At 35.2% G+C, this 22176-nt stretch overlaps 1 protein-coding gene across 2 annotated transcripts in view; it reads left to right on the forward strand.

The window, feature by feature from the left end:
• The window catches only part of TM9SF3 (transmembrane 9 superfamily member 3), a 67907-nt gene extending 49447 nt beyond the window's left edge, over window positions 1-18460 (forward strand). For both annotated transcript variants that reach the window (XM_041729693.1, XM_041729699.1), the window contains 6 exons: window positions 1575-1714; window positions 4663-4731; window positions 7431-7577; window positions 8306-8389; window positions 8720-8796; window positions 14306-18460. In XM_041729693.1, coding sequence (XP_041585627.1) covers window positions 1575-1714; window positions 4663-4731; window positions 7431-7577; window positions 8306-8389; window positions 8720-8796; window positions 14306-14373 — 585 coding nt within the window. In that variant the 3' untranslated portion in view covers window positions 14374-18460. The remainder of the gene's footprint in view (window positions 1-1574; window positions 1715-4662; window positions 4732-7430; window positions 7578-8305; window positions 8390-8719; window positions 8797-14305) is intronic.
• Window positions 18461-22176: the final 3716 nt, after the last annotated feature.

Consider the following 22176-nt stretch of genomic DNA (forward strand, 5'->3'; position numbering starts at 1 on the left):
ATATTTTTTAAAAACACTTTTCCAAAGGATATTAAAATTAAATGCTTGTGGAATTCCGGAAGCTTTTCAGCAGGACCTGAGGCTTCTGTGGAACAATTTGAAAACCACTCTCCCGGACCATGTCATTCTTCATAGGAATTTTCTTTTCAGCTTCTCTTCATTTCTTATTTGAAATTAAAGTTCTGGTAAATTAAGAGGGAAATACATAGGCTTATTACAGTGTGTTAACATTTATGGGTCTTGTATACTTAATGAAAGCACATCTCAGTAATTAAGAAAGCAGTCAACAGCAAAAATCAAGACAGAATTCATCCCCTGGTTGTGTATGAGACAATGTATAATTTGCAATATTTTCTGTTGATTAATATATCTTAACAGCTTATTTTTCATATTTCACTTATTTTATGAGCATAAATACTTAGTAGGTCTAAACTGAGATACCAATAATTTGAGTTCCTAAGCCTGATCTTTAAAATGGAATTCCAGGACTCTCTTAACTCTCATATATTTATACAAGTTTTATCTAAAAGAATGATGATACCCTCTGGCTTATTTAAAACACACACAAAAGGATATAATGAAGATGTGACTTCACTAATGTTGCTTCAAAGTAGATTCTCTTCATGTAATAACTGTGGATTTTCTACTCCACAACTCTTCATTTCTCTCAGTTTCTTCACAATTTTCTTTCAACTTTGTCTCACTTTTGCTTTTTATTAGAGCCCTAAAATGTAGAACTGAAAGTGATCATAGGAGCAATTCAGTCTGCCCATTTTATAGGAGTTGAAAGTGAAGTGGTCTTAACCAGATGCCAGTTGGAAAAGAGCTTTTGTATCCTTGAGTACCCAGATTTATATGAAGACAAAAATCACAGAAATAATTATTTTCCTAACTGACTGCTTTGGTTCTAGACTGTATATGGTCTTCCCTGTAATGTTAGACTTTGAACTGATGATGGGCAGAAAAATACTCCTACCATTTTAGTATGGCCCATCTCTGCATAAATAGAGATATGCCTGTGATGTTAAAAGATACTAAGGCAGTGTGGAATAGAAACTAGCACAGTCTCTGAGATGGGAGAGGTCAGAACTGAGGTTTTTCGTCTAGCCGCTTCTTAGCTGTTGTGGGCATGAGAGGTTACTTTGCCTCTCCAAGTCTCATTTTCTTCCTCTGTAAAATAGGGAAATAACATACAAAGCTCCCTGAGCTCAATAAAGTGCAGCCAAGTAAATAAGTTGTTTATCATGAGAAAAGATAAATGATATGTTAGAAGCATGACAACTAAAAAGTGACATGAGGAGAGAAAAAAGGACCACAGCAGAGAGCGTATAGGAGAACAGAGAATGGGAGCAACTGCAGTGGGTGGGGAGCAGTTCTATTTGTATTTAGTTCAATTCCAATATTTTAAGGCACATTGTTTACTTCTTTTCATTAGTGTATATCTTACACAATTTTAACCTATATTGAACTTAAACATTTTATTTTGTGATCAAATTGTATTTAAATTTCAAGTGTCCTCTTTATTTTTTTAATGTTATTCTGAGTAATCATAAACATCTTAATTTAATTTACAGGTGGCCGTTTGTTGCATCTGTTTTTTTGTTATTCTTCCTCTAAATCTTGTTGGTACAATACTTGGCCGAAATCTGTCAGGTCAGCCCAACTTTCCGTGTCGTGTCAATGCTGTGCCTCGTCCCATACCGGAGAAAAAATGGTAAAGAGAATGCTAAATTTTATGTCATAATAGAAAAACTCTTAATGCTATTTTATATATATATATATATATATATATATATATATATATATATATATATCTTTTAGAATTGGCCTGTATTTATTAGAATGTCTTAAGTTTGAACTTAAGAATTTATCTTTTTACTTTTTCCTTCAACCTATATTGTTAGTAGTAGTAATCAATTATATCCTTATTTCACTTTCTGAATATTGGTGCCATTTACAGATAAATTAAACACTTTGATAAGTACATTAGTGCATAGAGGTGAGTGCGAACTAAAGCTGCAACAGTTGTATTAGTTTTATTACAGGACAAAATTGACCTGCTGCCTGTTTGAAGAAGTTCTCTTGGAACATATCTATGCCTTTTCATTCACATATTATCTATGACTACTTTTACGCTGTGGCATCAGAGACAGAGACCATATTGCCTTCAAAACCTAAAATATTTACTATATTTACTATCTGAACCTTACAGAGAAAGTTTGCCAACCCTTAGCTTATTAATTCCTTTCCAGATATTTTATTATTCTAATAATATTGACACACATTTATAATCACATATGTTGTGCTGGTTGAGAGATGAATTAGGACTAAGATCATTTCCAATTTCCTGACCTAATGTCCTGTGTTTTTTGGGATAATCTAGAATCTCCCAAATACATTCTGTCACATTTTATCCAAATATGTGTTCTTGAGGACCTCCCGGAATTCAAGATGAATCCTGACAAAGGATGATGAGTATTTCTGTTAAATAGCTGAAGAGAGAGTCTTGAGTGGCACAAGTATACATATAGTTTACAGGATTTTTTTTTAATCAATCCACTTTGAAAGTATTCTTGGTAGATTTTTAACTGGACAATTTGTTTTTTTTAAAATTCAGACATAAAATGGGACGTCATTAATGTTATATTTCTAATCTTTGTAATTCAAATTTGAACAAACTAAACTCAAAATATATTGCCCTTTAAAATTAGTAAATTAAATATTTTGGTGCTGATTTATGCTATTCTGCATTCTTCATTTTCCTGATTCTTATTAGTGGACAAAAATAGAACAATCTACAATATATACATTTATTATATTCTCCATCCATAAGAATAACTGCACATTAGACTCTACATATTCATAATAAGGGATACACACACACACACACACACACACACACACAAAAGCCTCTGTTCCTAGATATTTTACCTTCTTAATAGACATAATTTATATTCATTTTTTAAAAAAGGCTTTATTTATTTTTTCATGAGACACACGAGAGAAAGAGAGGCAGAAACACAGGCAGAGGGAGCAGCAGGTTCCATACAGGGAGCCTGATGTGGGACTCGATCTGGGGTCTCCAGGATCACTCCCTGGGCTGAAGATGGCACTAAACCGCTGAGCCACCCGGGCTTCCCTATAATTTATATTTAGGTACTTACATATATAGTCTTTTGTAGACTCGGAGGTCATTTATAGAAATGGAGGCTGAATAAAAACAGCACTTCTAGTTTAAAGGAAGGTGATCTGTTCTAGTTTTAGAATTGTCCATGTTCCTTTTAAAAGTACATTTTCTCTTTGAAATCAAGATTAGACATATGACCTTGCAAACCATGGGTCACAGTTAGTTGGAGGAAGGCTTATGTGTATATTTTCCATAATCATATAATTACATGGGATCTAAAATCTGAATACTAGATCTGGCTCTCATGGATTATGTTATCTTGGGAAGATCATTTTTAACCTCTGTGGGTCTTAGATTCCTATAAAAGAAGGAAATAAGACTAGATTAAATGGCCTTTAAGGTTTTGTTTTGTTTTGTTTTATTTTCCCAGCTTCCAAACTTTCATTTCTTCTCTCTCTTTTTTTTTTTTAGAGAGTGTATGTATGCATGTCCACATGTGGTGGGGGAATGGGCAGAGGGAGAGGGAGATAGAGAATCTTAAGTAGGCTCTCTGCCCAGTGTGGGGCCTGACTTGGGACTCAATCTCCCGACCCTGAATCATGATCTGAACTGAAACCAAGAGTCATGTCAGATGCTTAACTGGCTGAGCCACCCAAGTGTGCCCCTCCTCTCGGTTTTTTAATTTGTTTATCCCAGAGATAGTATGTTAGTATCTTTTATGTGCCACGGGGCACTGGGAATAACTGGATGAGGAGCTTCAGCCTGCCAGAGTTTATAGTCTAGTGAGGTATGATATGTATGCAATTAGACAGCTCAGGATAGTGTAGTAAGTGCTGCCACAGAGTTATGTTCAAGAGGCAGTGCAAGCATGGGGGAAGGGCCCACCTTTTTCTGGGAAACTTGGGAAGGACTTCATGGGGAGAACACTTGAGCCCATGCTTACAGGAGAAAAATGACAAGAAAAGGCATTCCAGGTGGAGAATTACCAATTGCATCAGTATATGTTTGTTGAGTGAATGAAGTTTGAATTTTATTTTTTATTCACTCTGGTTCCATTGTAAGTCAGAACTCATAATACCTTAATTGTATAATTCATAGGAAAACAAATTTCTGAACCAAGGAAAGCGATGGCAAGGAAAAGATGATGGCAAGGCCACAATTAGGGCTCTCAAGACTTTTCTTTTCCTGTGGCTTTCTATAAATAAATGCCTGTAAAGTTTTTAGAAGTTATTGAGAGATGTAGAACAGAAGCAAATACTTAGAATTTTTCATGAGTTCTGTTGGTGGCAGGAATTTATATTCCCCAAATTCTTATCTCGGCCTTTTATGCCAGAATTTTTACTATAACCTATGGCTAATTTGAGGTCCTACCTCTATACTGTACCTCTTTGAATTTTTGTTTTTCTTTTTACTGGTTTGTTCCTGTGCCTTAGATTATTTTTAAGTACCCAGCATCTGCTTCCTGTTATCTGGATTTATATATTGTAATGTGAAAATCATACTAGAAGTTTATTGCTGATTTTAATATTTTCCAGGTTCATGGAGCCTGCAGTTATTGTCTGCCTGGGAGGAATTTTACCTTTTGGCTCAATCTTTATTGAAATGTAAGTTGTGGCAATGCATTTATGTTTTGAGGGATATAATTGTAATGAGAATTTAGGAGTTATGGTAGGTTTTGAACCATCAGAGGGAAGGCATCTAGCAGAGTTAGTCTGTTATTTCATCGCTCCCAGAAAGTGATCTAACATAATCTACCTAAAAGCAGTTTTCTAGTGTGGTCTCAAACATTCAGGTGAAATTAGATGTTTTGTATTATGTTCTAGACTCTTCTCACCTAACAGGAAATCTTACAAATCAAAGAATGCATGCTAGAGAGTACTAGACCAGTCTTTGATTACATGCATGATAGAAGGAATGACTGGTTTTTATTATATTTTTAAAGTATTTCTGAGGTCCAGGGAACTAGGTAAAGCATTACCTACCAACCAGTCAATCTAGATCTTGGCGTCTTCAGATACATATATTTCTAGTCTCCTTCCATTGAGGTCTACAGGAGTGCTGAGAAATGTGTAGGAGTTTGGGGTGTGGAAAGTATGCCACCTTGTGCCCAAGTGCTGTCCTTGATACTTGGCATCCTTAGTCACCGCTACAAAATATGTCTTTCTTTCCTCCGCTTGTATCCCAATGTTCCTTGATGGGAATGCTCTGGCATTTTAGGCAAGACATTTTTTTATATAGGACTTTCTCAAGAACAGTCATATACTTCTGGTTCTTGCCCATGAAATGCCAGTCATTGCGACTACTCAAAATTCCCTTACACATTTCCAGATGCCCCACTGCTGATTCTTTCTTACAGTGGACACCTCCTTAACAGACATGATTAGATCTGGTAATTGGTTAATTAAAAGCTGGCTCAATTATAAAAAAAAGTTCATATATAACATTGTATTTTAACTTAAAACAACTAAAAGCATATCTTTCACTTTTTTTTTTTTTTTAAATACAGAGCCAGAGTCTTCGATTTATATCTTGTCAATGTTTCTGTCATTTTCCCTTTGGCATTCACAGTGTATCCTCTGTGTTTCCAGCATTTTTAAGGTGGAACAAGAACATCAAGACCTGTCTCAAGTATTCTAAGTGCAGAATCCTTCTAGATTTATACATCTTGCCCCAAGACTTTCATAGTTCTCTCACCCACACCTAATTTTATGTTGCTTTTTAAGTGACTCACCTTATTTCATTTCTCCAAAACACTCAGTATAATGTTCATAGATATCAGGCATCCTTTTGTTCTCATGTTTATTGGTGTGTGTAATAGTCAATTAAATTATGTAATTACACCACCAAGCACAATTGACATAGATTTGGGTCACCTACCAGCTGTGAGTGTGCCATGGATACTAGTCAGTACCATAGAGGGACTGGAGTGTATGTCATGCTAGCTTGTGGCTTAATAAAGCCAATTCAGGAACCTCTTTGGTACTTCTAGGCTCATATACTGCTTTGTATCGTCACCCTGACTTAACCTCTATTTTTCTGTCCTACCCCTCTTCCCAGTACCTTCTGGATCACATCTCTTCCTGCTTTCTCGGGTACTCTGTTCCATTGAATAGTGTCTCTGCTATATCCTTAAATTCTCTTCTGTTTTGACCACCCTTGAGTCTATTCTCCTCTTGGTAGCCACAGTGATCTTTTTAAGGTATTTATCTGATCATGTCACTTCTTTGCTAAAGATTTTTCTTCATTTTCATTGAGGTAAGGTCCCAACCCTATAACATAGTCAGTAAGGACGTTCATACTATAGGATCTGGCCTCATTTGCTTCTCCAGCCACATCTCTTAGCTCTCACTCCTTCATTTGAAGTTGTAGCCATACTCAGTTACTTTGACTTTTTCCACATATTTGTAAGTTTTGCCTTTGCTGTTCGTGGACCATTCTTTTGGCTCCCCTTATCCCCACATGCCTTATTTGATTCTTCTCACTACCACTTCTCCCCTAACCAAACTGGTAAGTTGCCCCTCTTAGGTGCATTGGTAAAGCACATATTACAGAGCATCATGTCCTTGAGAGTGGAGTAGAGACTTTGTCATCTTCACAGTTCTGTTCTCACTGCTTCTCTGTCATGTGACAGGGCCTCTAAATATCTGTTGAAAGAATCAGTGACAAGTAAGTGAGCTAAACAGAATAAGAAAAAAAAAAAGACAAAAAGATCCTTTTCTGATGATGACTTGGGGAATGGAATTACCTTGAGGGTCTTGTTCTTTGTGTAAAATGTTACTGTTATCTCTTACTATCTTCCAGAAACAGCAGGAAGCTTCTTTAGGCTTTTTTTTTCTAATTATTTTTATTTTCCAAGTTTTATACATTATTACTCTATCAAACATACTTTTTAAAATTTACTAAGGTGTTTTATAAAATATAAAATACATTGCTGAATAGTGTTGTATCTAGAAAAAAATGCAAGAATGAGGGAATTGCTTTTATTTTACAGATAAGAATTTTTAGCTATTTCATTTTTCTTTGCCACATTTTACTCCTTTAAGCTTCTAATTTATTCAGTTTTCTTAGAGATGAATGCCCTACTAAAAAATCTGTTCTTGAAAGATTATCCAAGAAAATATTTTTGAGAGATTTTTGGAGGACTTAATAGATAAAAAAGGGTAAAAGAAACTGTTGGAAGTTACTTGAAAGAAAATAATTGAGATTTAAGTATGATGAAAGTGAGAACGAAGATACGAGATTTAGCAAAAGGGTGAGCTTCAAGAATAAAGATTAGAAACTGTCTTTATTGCATTTTATTAAGGTATTTCATCTTCACATCTTTCTGGGCATATAAGATCTACTATGTCTATGGCTTCATGATGCTGGTGCTGGTCATCCTGTGCATTGTGACCGTCTGTGTGACCATTGTGTGCACATACTTTCTACTAAATGCAGAGGATTATAGGTGGTAAGTACTTATATCAGGGAGGAACCTTGGAACTCTATTTTCAAGTAAGATGCCATTTGAAGTGTATCAAGTAGAGTAAAAGATCTGTTTAGAAATTTTGCTCCTTAAGATAGTATAGGAACTTTTTTTAGTTATAAAAATGATGAAGATTTTAGAGGAAAAGTAATATCAGCCACAAAAAAAGTTTTTGTTTTTGTTTTTACAAAAAAGTTTTTGTACTTACAATGGTCACTGTGTTATATATTTTTACAAAGTGCTTGATGTGATAAGAACTTTATGAGGAAGCATTGCTCCATTTTGAACAAAAGGAGATGGTTCTGATGAAGTGGTTTACTTAAGGTCACTTATAATAGGGCATCTGACAAAATTCAGGGTCTCTCCTTCCAATTCTTAGGATTTCTCCTTGTTGATATATTTAAATGCCATCTATGTGGATTTTTTAAAAAGATTTATTTTACAAAGCGAGAAAGCGAGAGAGAGCACGGTGGAGGATGGGGAGGTGGGACAAAGGAAGAGGGAGAGAGAGAATCTTAAGCACGCTCCACACCCACCATGGAGCCTGATGACCCTGAGATCATGACCTGAGCCAAAATCAAGAGTTGGATGCTTAACCATCTGAGCTACCTAGGTGCCCCTACATCCATTTTCAAGAATGTTTTTATAATGTTCTTTGGTTTAAAATCTGTTTCAGTGCCATTCACTCAAAAGTTACTTTTTTTTTTTTTCAGGCAATGGACAAGTTTTCTCTCTGCTGCATCAACTGCGATCTATGTTTACATGTATTCCTTTTACTACTATTTTTTCAAAACAAAGTAAGTGGAGACATTTTCTCATTTTGTATTTAGGAAACAAAAGTTGTCATTTAAATAACAGAATTTAAGAATAAAAGGCAGAGCATAGGGAATATAGTCGGTGGTATGGTCATGGCACTGTATGGTGATGGATGGTAGCTACACTTGTGGTGAGCACAGCATAATGTATAAATTTGGTCAGATTTGTCCACTTGCTTTGTGTACACCTGTGACTAACGTAACATGTCAACTGACTATACTTCCATTAAAAAATAAATAAATAGTAGAATTTAAGGCCCTATGTTGAAAGTAAAAATAGATATACTATATATGTTTTTTGTCTTATTTCAGGATGTATGGCTTATTTCAGACATCATTTTACTTTGGTTATATGGCGGTATTTAGCACAGCCTTGGGGATAATGTGTGGTAAGTTCTGAAATTTTTGGAATATCATGAGTTCATCTTTGAGATTTGTAGAATCCGAAAAATGTAGTAATTGGAAATTACATTCTGTGGCTTGATCAGGAACAACAAAATAAACTCGAGTCTGATTATAGTTCTTTAGACTATTCCTCAAAAATTCATCATGTTCTTTTTTTAACATTCCTAATAATTTTGTATTGCCCTGTTTTCTGTACCACAATTAGTTTCTTTTTCATGTTGAAATTTGGCTTTTTTCTTGTTCTTTTTATTTTTTTAAATATTCTATTTATTTATTCATAAGAGAGACAGAGAGACAGAGGGAGAAGCAGGCTCCATGCAGGGAGCCCAACGCGGGACTCGATCCCGGGACTCCAGGATCATGCCCTGAGTTGAAGGCGGCACTAAACCTCTGAGCCACCCAGGCTGCCCTTCTTTTCTTTCCTTTTTTTTTTTTTTTTTTTTTTTTTAAGCTTAGTTTCTTTGGGAAAGATAATGATGTAAACAGGTTATGATACTGGCTGAGTGATTCCTTTTTTGGAGATTTCTAAGGCTATTCATAGAGATAGCCATGTCCAAGAGGCAATGTCCAGGTTATAAGTACACACTTGGATGTTTGCAGACTGGGTTTAAGTTCTGTCCATGCCACATGTATGTTCTGTACCTTGATCCAGTTTTCCAAGCTCTCCAAACTGTGTAAAATGAGGAAAAGTACAAAAAAAAAAAAAAAATTGAGGATAATACTACCACTGTGTTTTGGGTCTATCACAATCTTCCATTAAATAGAAGAAGTAATAGTTACCATACGATAGAGTCTCTGGCATGTGTAAAATACCTAGAAAATAAAGAACTTTTGGAAATAAGCCTGATAAAGGGAAAGGGCATGGACTTGAGAGCCTAAGAGACCCAGGTTAAATCTCTATGCTGCTTTTTTGTGGCTTTGGGAAGTCATATTGAAGTCTCTAAATCTCGTTTTTCTCATCTGTAAAATGAGCATATCTTTCAGAGTAGTTATTTGTCATAGTATCGCATGTATAGCACAAGTATAATGCAGCTGTGTTATCAAGTGTTAAGAGAGACCCAGTTTTGTGGGAGACATGGTGGGGAATGGGAAGAGCTGAAGCTTTTGGGGTCAGTCAGTCCTATGTGCAAATTCTGGTGCCTCTACTTAATAGCCATGTTACTCTGGCCAAATTATTTAACCTTTCTTCCTCAACATTCACATTTGCCAAACAGAAGTAACACCCACCTCACAGGGTTGTGTTGTGGATTCAGTGACTGGATGTGGGTAAACAGGTAGATGTGGATGCTCAATGAGATGGCTGTTACTGTTTCTGTACTGGTGAGGGCTAACAGTCCTGGTGCTTCCTTCTGTTCTGGGATTGTGTGTCTGTGTCTGTAATTTGTTTAGGTTTCTTTACCTGTGTTTTCACTTCAGAACAACCTCATGACACTGAGTTTAAGCAGAGGTATCTTAAAGGAAATGCATACCAGTAACTAAATTTTCTTCGGGTTCAGAATGGTTTTCACTTGATAAATGAGGCTAATTTTAGTTACCCTATAAGAATGATGCAAGGCTTAAGGACTAATACTATGGAAACATTTCCAGATACTTTATAATTCAGCCCCTTCTCCTGTTATTTGCCATTGACTTTTTGTTTTTTTGGTAATTCTATCTTTAGCTATAGGGTAGGCAGTAGAATAAGGAAGATATGATAATCTTGTTAAAATTTAGCTAGGTTCTGGTATGGCACTTGTGGACCTCTGAGGTACCACAATTGCTTTTTCCCTCCATCAGAAGAGCATATCCGTTCCATAGATTAATGGTTACCAGAGGAGGGGAGATTAGGAGTGTGGACAAAATGAGTGAAGGTGGTCAAAAGTTACAAACTTCCAATTATCAGATGATTTAAGTTCTAGGCATGCTCAGTAACTATAGTTAACAATATTGTATATTTGAAAGTTGCTAAGAGATTAGATCTGAAAAGTTCTCATCACAAGAAAAGAAAACCATAACTGTATGAAAGTGATGGATGTTAATTAAATTTATTATGGTGGTCATTTCACAATATGTACCCATATCAAATCATTATGTTGTACACCTTAAAATAAAGTAAGTGCTTTATGTCAGTTCAAATCTGTTCCATTTATATATACCAAGTACATGATCATGTGTGCACATACACACACAGATCACATTGACTGTAAAGTAATAAAATTAATTCCACAAGCTATAAGGAGAGACAGTTCTCTGTATTATGACTGCATATTTTATTTATAGCTACTGTGATAGCCTTTCCCTGCAATACTTAATTTGTTAACGAACTTTGAGGAAAAGAGGACTAGGATCTGCAGGTTAAAACTAGATTTGTATTACACAGGAACATCCTTGTGTATCTCTAGGCAATCAGAAGTTTCCTTTAGTATTATTATTAGCCTGCCTTCCTTCAGAATGTTGCTCCTTGAACTCCTCTTTATTTAATCTGAGGTCTTTCTTGATTATCACCAGCATTCAGCGATGTGTAGAATCATGAGATTATGCAGAGGGTTAAATTTTTTTTTCTTGACTCAATATGTGATCTTAGGAAGACCTAGAGACATAATATCTTGACATTTACAAAGAAAATGGAATGAATTTAGCTAGTTTTTTTAGTGCTTTTCCTGTTGAAATTTCATCTTGCTGCCTGAAAATCTTGGCACATCTACAGTTCCCTGCTGTTCTGGCAGTGTCCCAGCATTTATTCTTTAATGGGTGTATGTGCCTTTGGAGCTAATCTATTTTGGCGGGGCTGAGGGAGAGGAAACAGTTCAGATGAACTGATTAAAATGTCATCATAATACAAAAATTGTACATGCTAATCAGGTTATATTGCTAAAATGCTTTTTTAAAGTCCACAATTGAAAGAAAAAATTACTGTTTTTTTAATGTAGGAAAAAGAAGTGTGTTAAGGTGGAAATAATTAGATTGTTATAGCTTTCACATTCTGATCATAGCATTTTAGTAGTAAGGAAATTAAGTTTGAAAGTGTATCTGTATTATTCTCAAGACATTTACATTTCTAGAGAGCGTATTTAGTATATTCCTTTTTATAAAGTCATATTTTTATATGCTTATTCTTGAGATACTCATAAGATTAGGAAAAATGATTCTCTAGGTCAACACTGTTTTGCTTTTAAGCATGTCTCTGCTCAGAGGGGAACAACGGTTTATAAGTCTAGAATATTAGATTTGGTTATTAGACTGGTGTGATATTAGGCCAGTTAAATTTTTGATTCTAGTTAAAATTTCATAGATTTTTTCTTTTTTTATGTTTTAAAAATTCAGGTTTATATTTACAAATTGAGTGGTTTTTTTCCTTACTTTGTAAGGACTTTTATAATTATTTCAGAATGAATTATCACTATTTCCAAGTATACTTGTAATATAATACCTCATATTATAATAAATATCTATTAATTGGAAAAATAATTGGAAATAGGTTTGCTTTGTTGCTTGGTGGGTTTTAAGAATACTTTCAGTATTTATGGGAAATTTTCAAATATATATGAAAAGAATTATTTTTATTATTTTTATGTGTGTGTATGTATAATGAAAAATATGTGTGTATATTGAGTCTCTGAGTCAGAAATTATCAACTCTTGGCCAATCTTGTCTTACTCATAATGCCACCTTATCCCCCTTTTTATTCTGATCTGAATCTCGGACTTCATGTCATTTTTAACTGTAAATATTTTAGTACATATATATGTGTGTGTACATATAATAACTATAAGTATATACTTAGTTATATAATATGTAGTTTTATAATATTATATAATTTTAGTATATACACATATATAATTCCTTCATATGCTCAAATATTTTGTTAGTATTCACATTTATCCCACCCATCTCCATGCCTTTTTTAAAATACAGTTTGTTTGCATCAGTATCTAGCTAAGGTCCATGCATTGCTTGGTTAAAATGTTTGTTTTAAGTAGGCTCCATACCCACTGTGGAGTCCAACATGGGGCTTGAACTCAGAATCCTGAGATCAAGACCTGAGTTGAGATTAAGAGCCGGATGCTTAACCCACTGAGCCACCCAGCCCTCTGGTTAAAATGTTTCTTAGGGTTTTTTTAATCTACTGATGTTCTCTCTTTTCTCTTGCAATGTATTTAAGAAACTTGAGTTTTTGTTTAATTTCTATAGAGTTCTCCACGCTCTGAATTTTGCTGAGGTATCATTTAGTGTTTCTCCATGTATTTCTCCCCGTAGTTCCTGTAAAGGGGTAGTTAGAGCTATAGGCCTGATGATCATATTCAGGAATACTTGTTCAACAGTACTTAAATAAGGGTTTGTAAACTTATCGGGAGGCACTGGTTCTAACTGTGAAGTTAGCAGCCATTGATAATTACTGCCTAGATCATATAACACATTGTTGGTTATTCTAATTTTGTTGTTCCTTTTATATTTATTAGCTGGGGCTCTTCTATAAGAAGAAAATTCTTTTCATCATCTATGTAGTTACCTTGAGGTACAGTTTATATATAGGAAACGCAAAATAGACTTCTTTCTTTCCATATAGTCACCAGTGGGTGAAAAGAAGTTAGTTCAAAGGTGACTAATTAGGGGTCTATGTGTATGTATGTGTTTGTGTGTGTATCATTATTAACTTAAGGAAGGCTTGGATGGTAAATTTCTAATTGCAGTGGAGAATCTTCTCTCTGATTTGATTGACTAGCTGTCTTGTTCTGAGGATACCTAAGTATAGTTTGCAGTAAAGAGCTATCCCATTCATTCATTCAATAAATATTTATTGAGTACCTTATCATGTGCCATGTACTCTTAAGGTATAGGAGGTAGATAACTAACAAAACAGACAAATCCTTTGCTTTCTGGTGTTTTGAGCCTCATTTGAAGCTAATATTAAAAAACATTTCACTACTTACCTGTCTCTCTCATCTACTTCTTCAAATATATATTTCTTTTTACCAACCACAGAGCTTCTATAATTTTAAGATAAAAACGCCATCAGAAAATACCTCTTTAGAGCTTCAAATGCTATTGGGCCATGGTTCTCAGTCTTTTTCTGAGAGAATCCCATCACTTCTTACTTCCATTAGGTATCAGATGATTTGGGGAACATGTTAAAATGGTTTAAATGACCTAGAAAAATTTATATTTAAGTTTTAAAAAGACATGTTTTTTTCATTTAGCACATTTTTGTCATTATCAAATTATTCTTGCTTTGTAAGTGATGTATTTTAATTCATATAGTTATTATACATGTAATAACTGATATTTAATTCTAAAAATATCACATCTGTGATATAATAATAATCATATTATGATAATAATAGGTGATTTGCATAACAAATGATACGATTCTAATAAGTTCAGAGCAAATGCTAACAAAAAAGATGTTATCTTGAAAAAAAGAATAGCTTTCCAGAGCAGAGAGCATTTAGTGTTTGTAAATGGGATACTACCCTGTATGTATTTGTTTCACAACATCTTATTTTATCTTTGCAGGAGCAATTGGTTACATGGGAACAAGTGCCTTTGTCCGAAAAATCTATACTAATGTGAAAATTGACTAGAGACCCAAGAAAACCTGGAACTTCGGATCAGTTTCTCTTTCATAGGGGTGGAACTTGCACAGCAAAGAAAAAAAAAGCGCAAGAAGAGATTTGGGCTTTCACACGGGTACTCTGTGGGTCTCTCTTTCCTGGATGGCTTAAAGTAACATCTATTTCCACTGATCCTAGGTTCTTACTGACTGCTTTCTCCAACTGTTCACAGCAAATGCTTGGATTTTATGCAGTAGGCATTACTACAGTACATGGCTAATCTTCCCCAAAACTAGCTTATTAAAGATGAAATAGACCAGCTCTCTTCAGTGAAGAGGACAAATAGTTTATTTAAAGCATTTGTTCCAATAAAATAAATAGAGGGAAACTTGGATGCTAAAATTACATGAATAGAATCTTCCTGGCACTTAGTGTTTCTACGTTATTGAAAAATGATGTTCCAGAAAGATTACTCTTTTCTCTTATTTTTACTGCCATCGTCAACCTATTATGGGACATTTTTATATATTGAATCTGGGTTCTTTTTGACTTTTTCCCCCCCAATCGAACTGCATCCTTTTTTTTTTTTTTTTTTTGAAGAGAGAATTAAAAAATATTAAATCCTGCATGTAATATATCTGCTGTCATCTTAGTTGGACCAGCTTCCCATTTATTTATCTTAAAACTATTCAGTTCTATCTTAATTCCATCCAAAGAAGATACAGTCTGAAGATAGAGGTGTACTCTCTACAATGCAATTTACTGTACAGTTAGAAAGCAAAGTGTTAAATGGAGAAGATATTTGTTTTTATTAAACATTTTGAGATTTAGATAAACTACATTTTAACTGAATGTCTAAAGTGATTATCTTTTTCCTTCCCCCAGGTTAGTCTTACATCTTTTTTGGGTTTGAATGAAGGTTTTACATAAGAAATTATTAAAAACAAGGGGGGGTGGGTAATAAATGTACATAACATTAAATAATGTAATGTAGGTGTAGATTCTCAAATGCATTTGGATGTACAGATTGACTACGGAGGACTTTTTTCTGATGATGATTGGTGTAGAAATGTGTGAATTTGGGTGGCTTTTTACATCTTGCCTACCACTGCATGAAACATTGGGATTTCTTCAAAATGTGTGTGTCATACTTCCTTTGGGAGGGGGGATTGTTTTCTTCTGTTTAATTTCTGAGGCTCCTACAGGAGCTAAATTTGTAATTTAGAAACATTTAATTTTGTTAATCCTGTCTGGGGCACTTAAGTAACATCTAAAGCATTACTGCTTTAGAATGTTAAAATAAACTTTCCTGACCAAATTGTTTTGTGAAAATAGATGTGTTTGCAATTTGAAGATAATCTTTTCAAAAGGCAGTTATTACTGAATGCAGTTTTTAAAATATACTGTAAACTATGCTTTTCTAATACAGGAGACCCACACTTTAAAATCCCCAAACTTCCTTACATCTAGATTATCCAGTATAGTCACAAAGTAAATGGTAAGCCCTTCGAATTAGATTGTGGCACAGAATCTCTTCAGTTTGGTGTACCATGTAAAGGGGGGATGGGGTAAAAGCGGCTAGCTTATTTACTAATGGATGAGCAAATAAAGGTTACAGTTTTCTAAGAGAAGTGATTTAATTTTGAATACATCTTTCTGGAACTATCCATAATGTGAAGTTTTCCTAGAACCATTGAGTTTCTAGTTTAATAGTTTGCTATGCAAATGACCACCTAAAACAATACTGTATATTGGTATTTTTAGAAAGACTCAAAACCGCTGTATTTAAACTTCAATGTGAAACTCATGCCATTTATAGTTCATAACATGTTTTCATTACAAAATGTTTCTATAAATTGACTCTGCATCCTATAATGTGATATGTAAGGACTATAAAGAGTGAAAAGTTTGGTTTCTTACCACTTAAATATGGCTGACATAAACAAACAGGAGTTTGATCAGAAGCTGTAGTAAATCCTTTCTCAAGCCAAAATGTTATATTAAATGCAGTCTACTGGCTCTTCCATTTTCTCTTCTCACCTGGCTTTAAGATCTTACAAGAAAGGAAACTGAATGCCAATATTTAATGGTTTATGTAATATAACTCTTTAACCACATGTAAAGTACTTACAACACCATATCGTCTATCTGATGGAGTATAAATTGGACAACAAGCTTTTATCTTAGTAAAATGACATCTATTTCTCATGAATCTTGCAGGTAAGATGTAGGGTTTTAAAAAATGACTGCTTTAGCTACTTTCAGGTCAACCAGTTCTTTTTACTAAATAGATTTCAAGTCCTTGGGAATCTTCAGGTAAAAAAAAAAAAAAAGCGTTCTAATTTCCAGATATATTATCATTAAAATGAATATAAATTGCCTTGAAAGTCCTTTGGAAATATTGGTTTCTACCTTTATGTAGGTGCTGGCTATGTCTGTGTCTTTGAAGAAGATGTAATCCATAAACAGTTTAGCTCCCTAGCTCTGGGTTATAGAGTAATAAAATAAAATATGACTTAAGTTAACCAAAGGGTGAGGTTCTTCCACTCCATTAATGCTGTTTATCTGTCTTTTCATATGTTAACATTATTTGCTCAACTTATCAACTGATGCTTTGAACACTATCTAAAACTAAAGATAAACTTTCTCCTTGCATCTGTAAGCATGCTTCTCCTGAAATTTATCTATACTACTAATTGACATAATTATTCATTTGTCCTAGTACAAGGGTAGGATAAAGTGGAAATGGAACGGCTGGAAGTATGGTAAAGCATTCTTTGGTGTATCATGTTGGGCTCCTGATTTGTGCTGAGTTTGACCACAAATCAAGCCCCATCCTCTTAGAATTCATTGTACTGTGGTGATATCTGAACCTGGTGAATCATATGATTGGGTGTTTTCCATTGACAGTGGACGGATCTCTTTATAAAGGCGGTTGCTGCAAATTCCAGTTCTTCCAAAATCCACTTATTTAGGGTTTATCCACAGATTGTATTCCGTTTGTTAAAGCTTTTGTTTCCGAAATGTTTACAGACCACCTTATGCCCTATGTCTTGCAAATAATCTTCCTTTAAGATTTCCTTGAATTTTTACAAATGTAAAAAAGAAAATAAATGTATTAATGTAATTTGTTCAGGAAAAGCTACATACTGAAGGGCTTCTGTATATAAATTCTGAGAAAGAAAAGCCTATTTGTAACCTATACACTGCAGTTCCATCTGGGTTTTAAGTTTAGATTTCAGTGTGTCTTAGGGCTTCAGTATATTGATTTACTGGAACATGTAATAGCAGTGACGTATGAAAATGCAAGTATTCATTAATGTTTTATGCCTTCATAAAAATTCCATGGTTATGAAGCTATATTTTAGCAATCAAGATGTTAAAGAGATCAGAGCAGTGAAAATTTATAAAGATTGTTTGGAAGTGTGTACAGAAAGAGACTAGATTTAGAGGTAGGGTAGATCAAAAAGTGAACATAAAACTGCAGAAATTTATAAGACTTAAATTCAGTATGAGGAATAACTATTTCTCTCTTATGAGCCTTTTCTGAAAGCCGTCTGAGTTGACATTCTTATTGGAGCTGTAGGTGGAATCGTGCAGAGAAAAAAGCAAAAATTAAGTTATTTTGCTGTATCAGGAAATGGAAACAAACTGGTGTGAAAGCTGCTCACATGTGAGTATTAGTGAACTAGGTGTGCAGATGATTGATGGACAAGGCAGAACTTTGTGTGTTTACCCCAGTTCCTCACTTTAGGTCATTTGAACATTAGAAATGTTACAAGTAAGATCTGAAGGCAAGGAACAAATAACATGGAATTGTGTTTGGAAGGACAAGAGAGTATACATGGAAAAGCAGTCCCAGTCGGGCTTTTCATCAGTGTCAAATTTGAACCTTTAAGTCCCCACAGAGCCCGGGCAGTCGGTATCAGTTGGAAGAAAACAGTTACTGCTTGATAATTCCATTTTGTACACACCTTTGGTTTGTGTAGGTCATGTTCCAACTGGCTTTTTAGTAATAGATATCCAGTGTATACTGTATCAAATACATTTGAGGTTCTAATCTAGTCTGTTAATCTAACCGAAATTGGATTTTTAAAATAATAAAAAGTTAAATGTACTTTCCTTGGATGCTTTATTTCTTTCCTTTTTGAAACAAGTGAACCAGGCATAAGGGATAACCCATTATTATTGGTATGCATATGAAGAGATTACCAATAGCCTTCCACAGTAAAACAGGAATCTGCAAACTTGCTGTAAAGGGTAGATAGGAAATATTTGAGGCTTTGAGAGCCAGATACAATTACTCTACCGCTGTAGCACAACAGCCATAGTAGATAGTACATAAACCAGTGAGCATGGCTACTTTCCAATATGACAACAAAAACAGCCAATGGGCTACAGTTTGCTGACCCCTGAAATGAAGGCTTTAAAATCTAAGATTTTACTTTTACCCCCCTATTTCTTATTTTGGAAAAAAAAAAAATATACACACACACACACACACACAGAAAGGTGCAAGAATGGTATAATAATGGTAAAAATAATTTACAAAATTATTTTTCTCTTTTATTATGATTCTTTTGACTTCTATTGACTTATCACTTCTTTTGACTTCTATGCTCAAACCCCACTACCTCCCATGCCTGTCATTCTGATTGACAATATGTTGTCTAGTCAAAGCAGTATTATATAAGCGGTATTCACAACCATTCTGTGAAGCTGATAACGTAGATCAGTAGGTATTAGAGAAAAGAACTACAGCAGCCAAAGAGTACTATGTTAGGCCAGAAGTATTGAGTAGATTAGAGTCCTCTTGACCATTGTCACTGTAAAATGGGGATATCACCTCTCCAGCCTGGGGAGCAGATAATACAGGTAAAGATCACATTGAAAATGAGTGTTCTATACCAATGAAAGGGTTATTTTTATTGTACATCAATATCAGTAGTTAATTCCTTCAGGTCTAATGGTACTTCTGTTTTTCATTTCCAGTTTTAACTAGTTATTTAAATCCTTGTCAATGTTCTTTAGTTCTTTTCTTCCCCTGATTTTATTAGCTGCCTCCATACCTATACTTGACAATTCCTTTTGGTCAAGTAGTTTTAAGTTAGTAGAAATTTGGATTACTTTTGATCTCTAATGAACACTTTTTGTGTGGTTGGAAAAGACTCTTATACAGCCAGTTTCTGGATTTCAAAATGAGAACTATTTTATTAAACTGTTCATCTACAGTTTAACATTAGTAAAAGGGGGAATGTGCCCCCAGTGGGACATGTGGAGTCGTTGGTAATATACTCTACAAATAAATTATTTTCAAAGCTTTGCATGTTTAAATAAAACATGCAAAAAACTTTGATGAAAGTTTCAAATTTACAAAGTGGAAGGAGATGGTTGTAGGGAGAAGTTGATGGAAGTTATTTTAACTAGCCAATGTCATGGTTATTCTTAGTGGCTCAGTCTAAGCCGCTAAGATTATGGGACTTAATCTTTGAAGGTCTTTAACGGGAAGGGAGGGTCTAGAATGAAATATGGAAGGTGGTTCCAAGTTGGAGTTGATTATAGACCAGTAGGGTAGGACAGACATATATATATAGGTAAGTGTCCAAAGTGTGGTAAGCTATTATAATAGGTGTTGGCATGAGGATGCAGGCTGTGTGGTTATCAAGTTGTCCCCAGCAGACACCCGCAGGTTTGAAGCAGCAAGGCTCTATTAGGGTAATTGCAAGTCTTTAATGCAACAAGAGTAGAGCACAGACAGAGGTGGAAGGAGCTGGGGCTGGAAGTATGAAAGGTGGATGGTAAGGTCCGGTGTGTCTGAGGAGCTTGGATAAAAGTTTTGGAGAAGAAGAGTTACAAGGAGTTTTAAATAGCTGCTAAAAATTGTAATTTAAGTTATTTTTAAGAACTTCCAAAGAACTCAAAGTGCCTTCTCAGTGGTCAATATTGTAAACAAAGGAATGAACCAGCAGATGAGAGTTCCTGCTCTATTCCAGAGGTTCTTCTCCCTACCTCAGAGGAGAGGGTGATGATGTGTAGTGCCCTGGAATGGCAGAATGAGAAAGTGCCATGTGTGGTGTAGTTGAGAAAACTAGGGGTAGTGGAGGGGTTCGAAAGCTGCTGCAAGAGAACCGGGCTGCTCTGGGTATATGGAAAGTGATGGAATGAGTTAGGTGGAAGATAGATATCTGACTAAACAGGGGGCAAAGGTTGTATCCACTTGCAGATTTTCCACAGGACCATGAGCTATGGGGGAGGAAACCTACAAAAATTATGAATAATTACGAATGCAATGGAACTAAGCTGAGCAGCTTGCAAGCATAAAGACTGATTCTAAATCTACCTCTAGTTTTCCCATGGGACGTAAATTTAAAATACATGTATTTTAAAAATTATGTAAACGCAGAATAGAGTTTAATATATAAAAGTGTGAAATCAGGAACTATGGAACTATAGAACTGATAAAAAGTGATGGGACGCATGGGTGGCTCAGTGGTTGAGCATCTGCCTTCAGCTCAGGATGTGATCCCGGGATGCTGGGATCAAGTCCCATATCGGGCTCCCCCACAGGAAGCCTGCTTCTCTCTCTGTCTATGCCTCTGCCTCTCTCTCTGCGTCTCTCATGAATAAATAAAATCTTAAAAAAAAAACACATAAAAATGATTAATCATCCCTTTTCAGTTCCTATCTAACCTCTCAATACTGTGATCCAAATGTTTTGTTGGTATTTGTTGGTTGATAGCCCAAGTAGCATCAAAACAATACTTCTGACATAAAACTGTGCAGCTTGCTCACTCAGGAGCACCACTGTCTTCAAAATACTTGGACAAAGAGTGTTGGTGAGAAGACCTGGCAGCTACTCACCAGGTGGGGATTAGAGGCAATAAAAGCTCACAACCTCAAGGCTTGTATAAGAAGTCTCCTGTAATAATTGTCCTACTTTCCAGAGGAATTCCCTGCTAATGAGGAAGCCAGTTGGCTGTTTGCCTAGTGCCATCTGGAGACCTGGAAGTGTCACAGAAGTTTGTTAGGCTTTTTTAGATGTTGACTTTGTGGACTTGTCTACTGACAGGTGGTGACCTTCACTGGATTGAATGCAGGGAACTCTGGCGTTGGGTTTGACTCCTTCCAGCATTCAGGCAGAAATGGCGTTCAACCCCTTCCCACACCTCATGCCTGTTTTAACAGCCACTTGGCCTCTTCCCTGCCATTTGGTGGTATCTATCCCGCCCAAATTTCTTCCTCTCACGAGTTCCAAATCAGATCTTTTCCAACCTGTCTCCATTCTGTATGTGCCCATTTGATGATGAAACAGGGTCAACTTGGATTTCTTAAGATAAAGACAAAATACCCAATAGTCACCTTCAGTGGTTAAGTTGTAAGTCTTTACTGGTTTGAAGGACTTGTTACCTAGTTAATAGGTAAGGCAGATTATCATAATAAGATGGACTATCCTAATGCAAGAAATTTGACTCCTGCATATAAAGCCCAGCCCTGGGCTCTCTGTCAGCTATTTTGTCATTAGTGGCTGTGAAATCATGTGGAAACCCAAAAGGAAGTTTAGTTCATTTTTTGCTTGCAGTTTAAACGAAAAAGAGATTCTACTGGGTGTGATGCTGAAAAATCTCCACACATTGGTATGGTTTACTTCTTGATTAGGGCAATTTTGCTTGCATAAAAAGGTCTTTGAAATGCCTCATGGTAATAGTACTTTTTATGTCTCTAAGTCAAAATGGCTCAGTTATGACAATTTTTACATTTAAGGTACAACGTGGGAGTGGGTTTCAAATATCTCTTGATTATTCTAAATTATTTGGGCATATGTTTTTAATTGGC

This window comes from Vulpes lagopus, chromosome 2, assembly GCF_018345385.1.
Source record: "Vulpes lagopus strain Blue_001 chromosome 2, ASM1834538v1, whole genome shotgun sequence".
NCBI lineage: Eukaryota > Metazoa > Chordata > Mammalia > Carnivora > Canidae > Vulpes > Vulpes lagopus.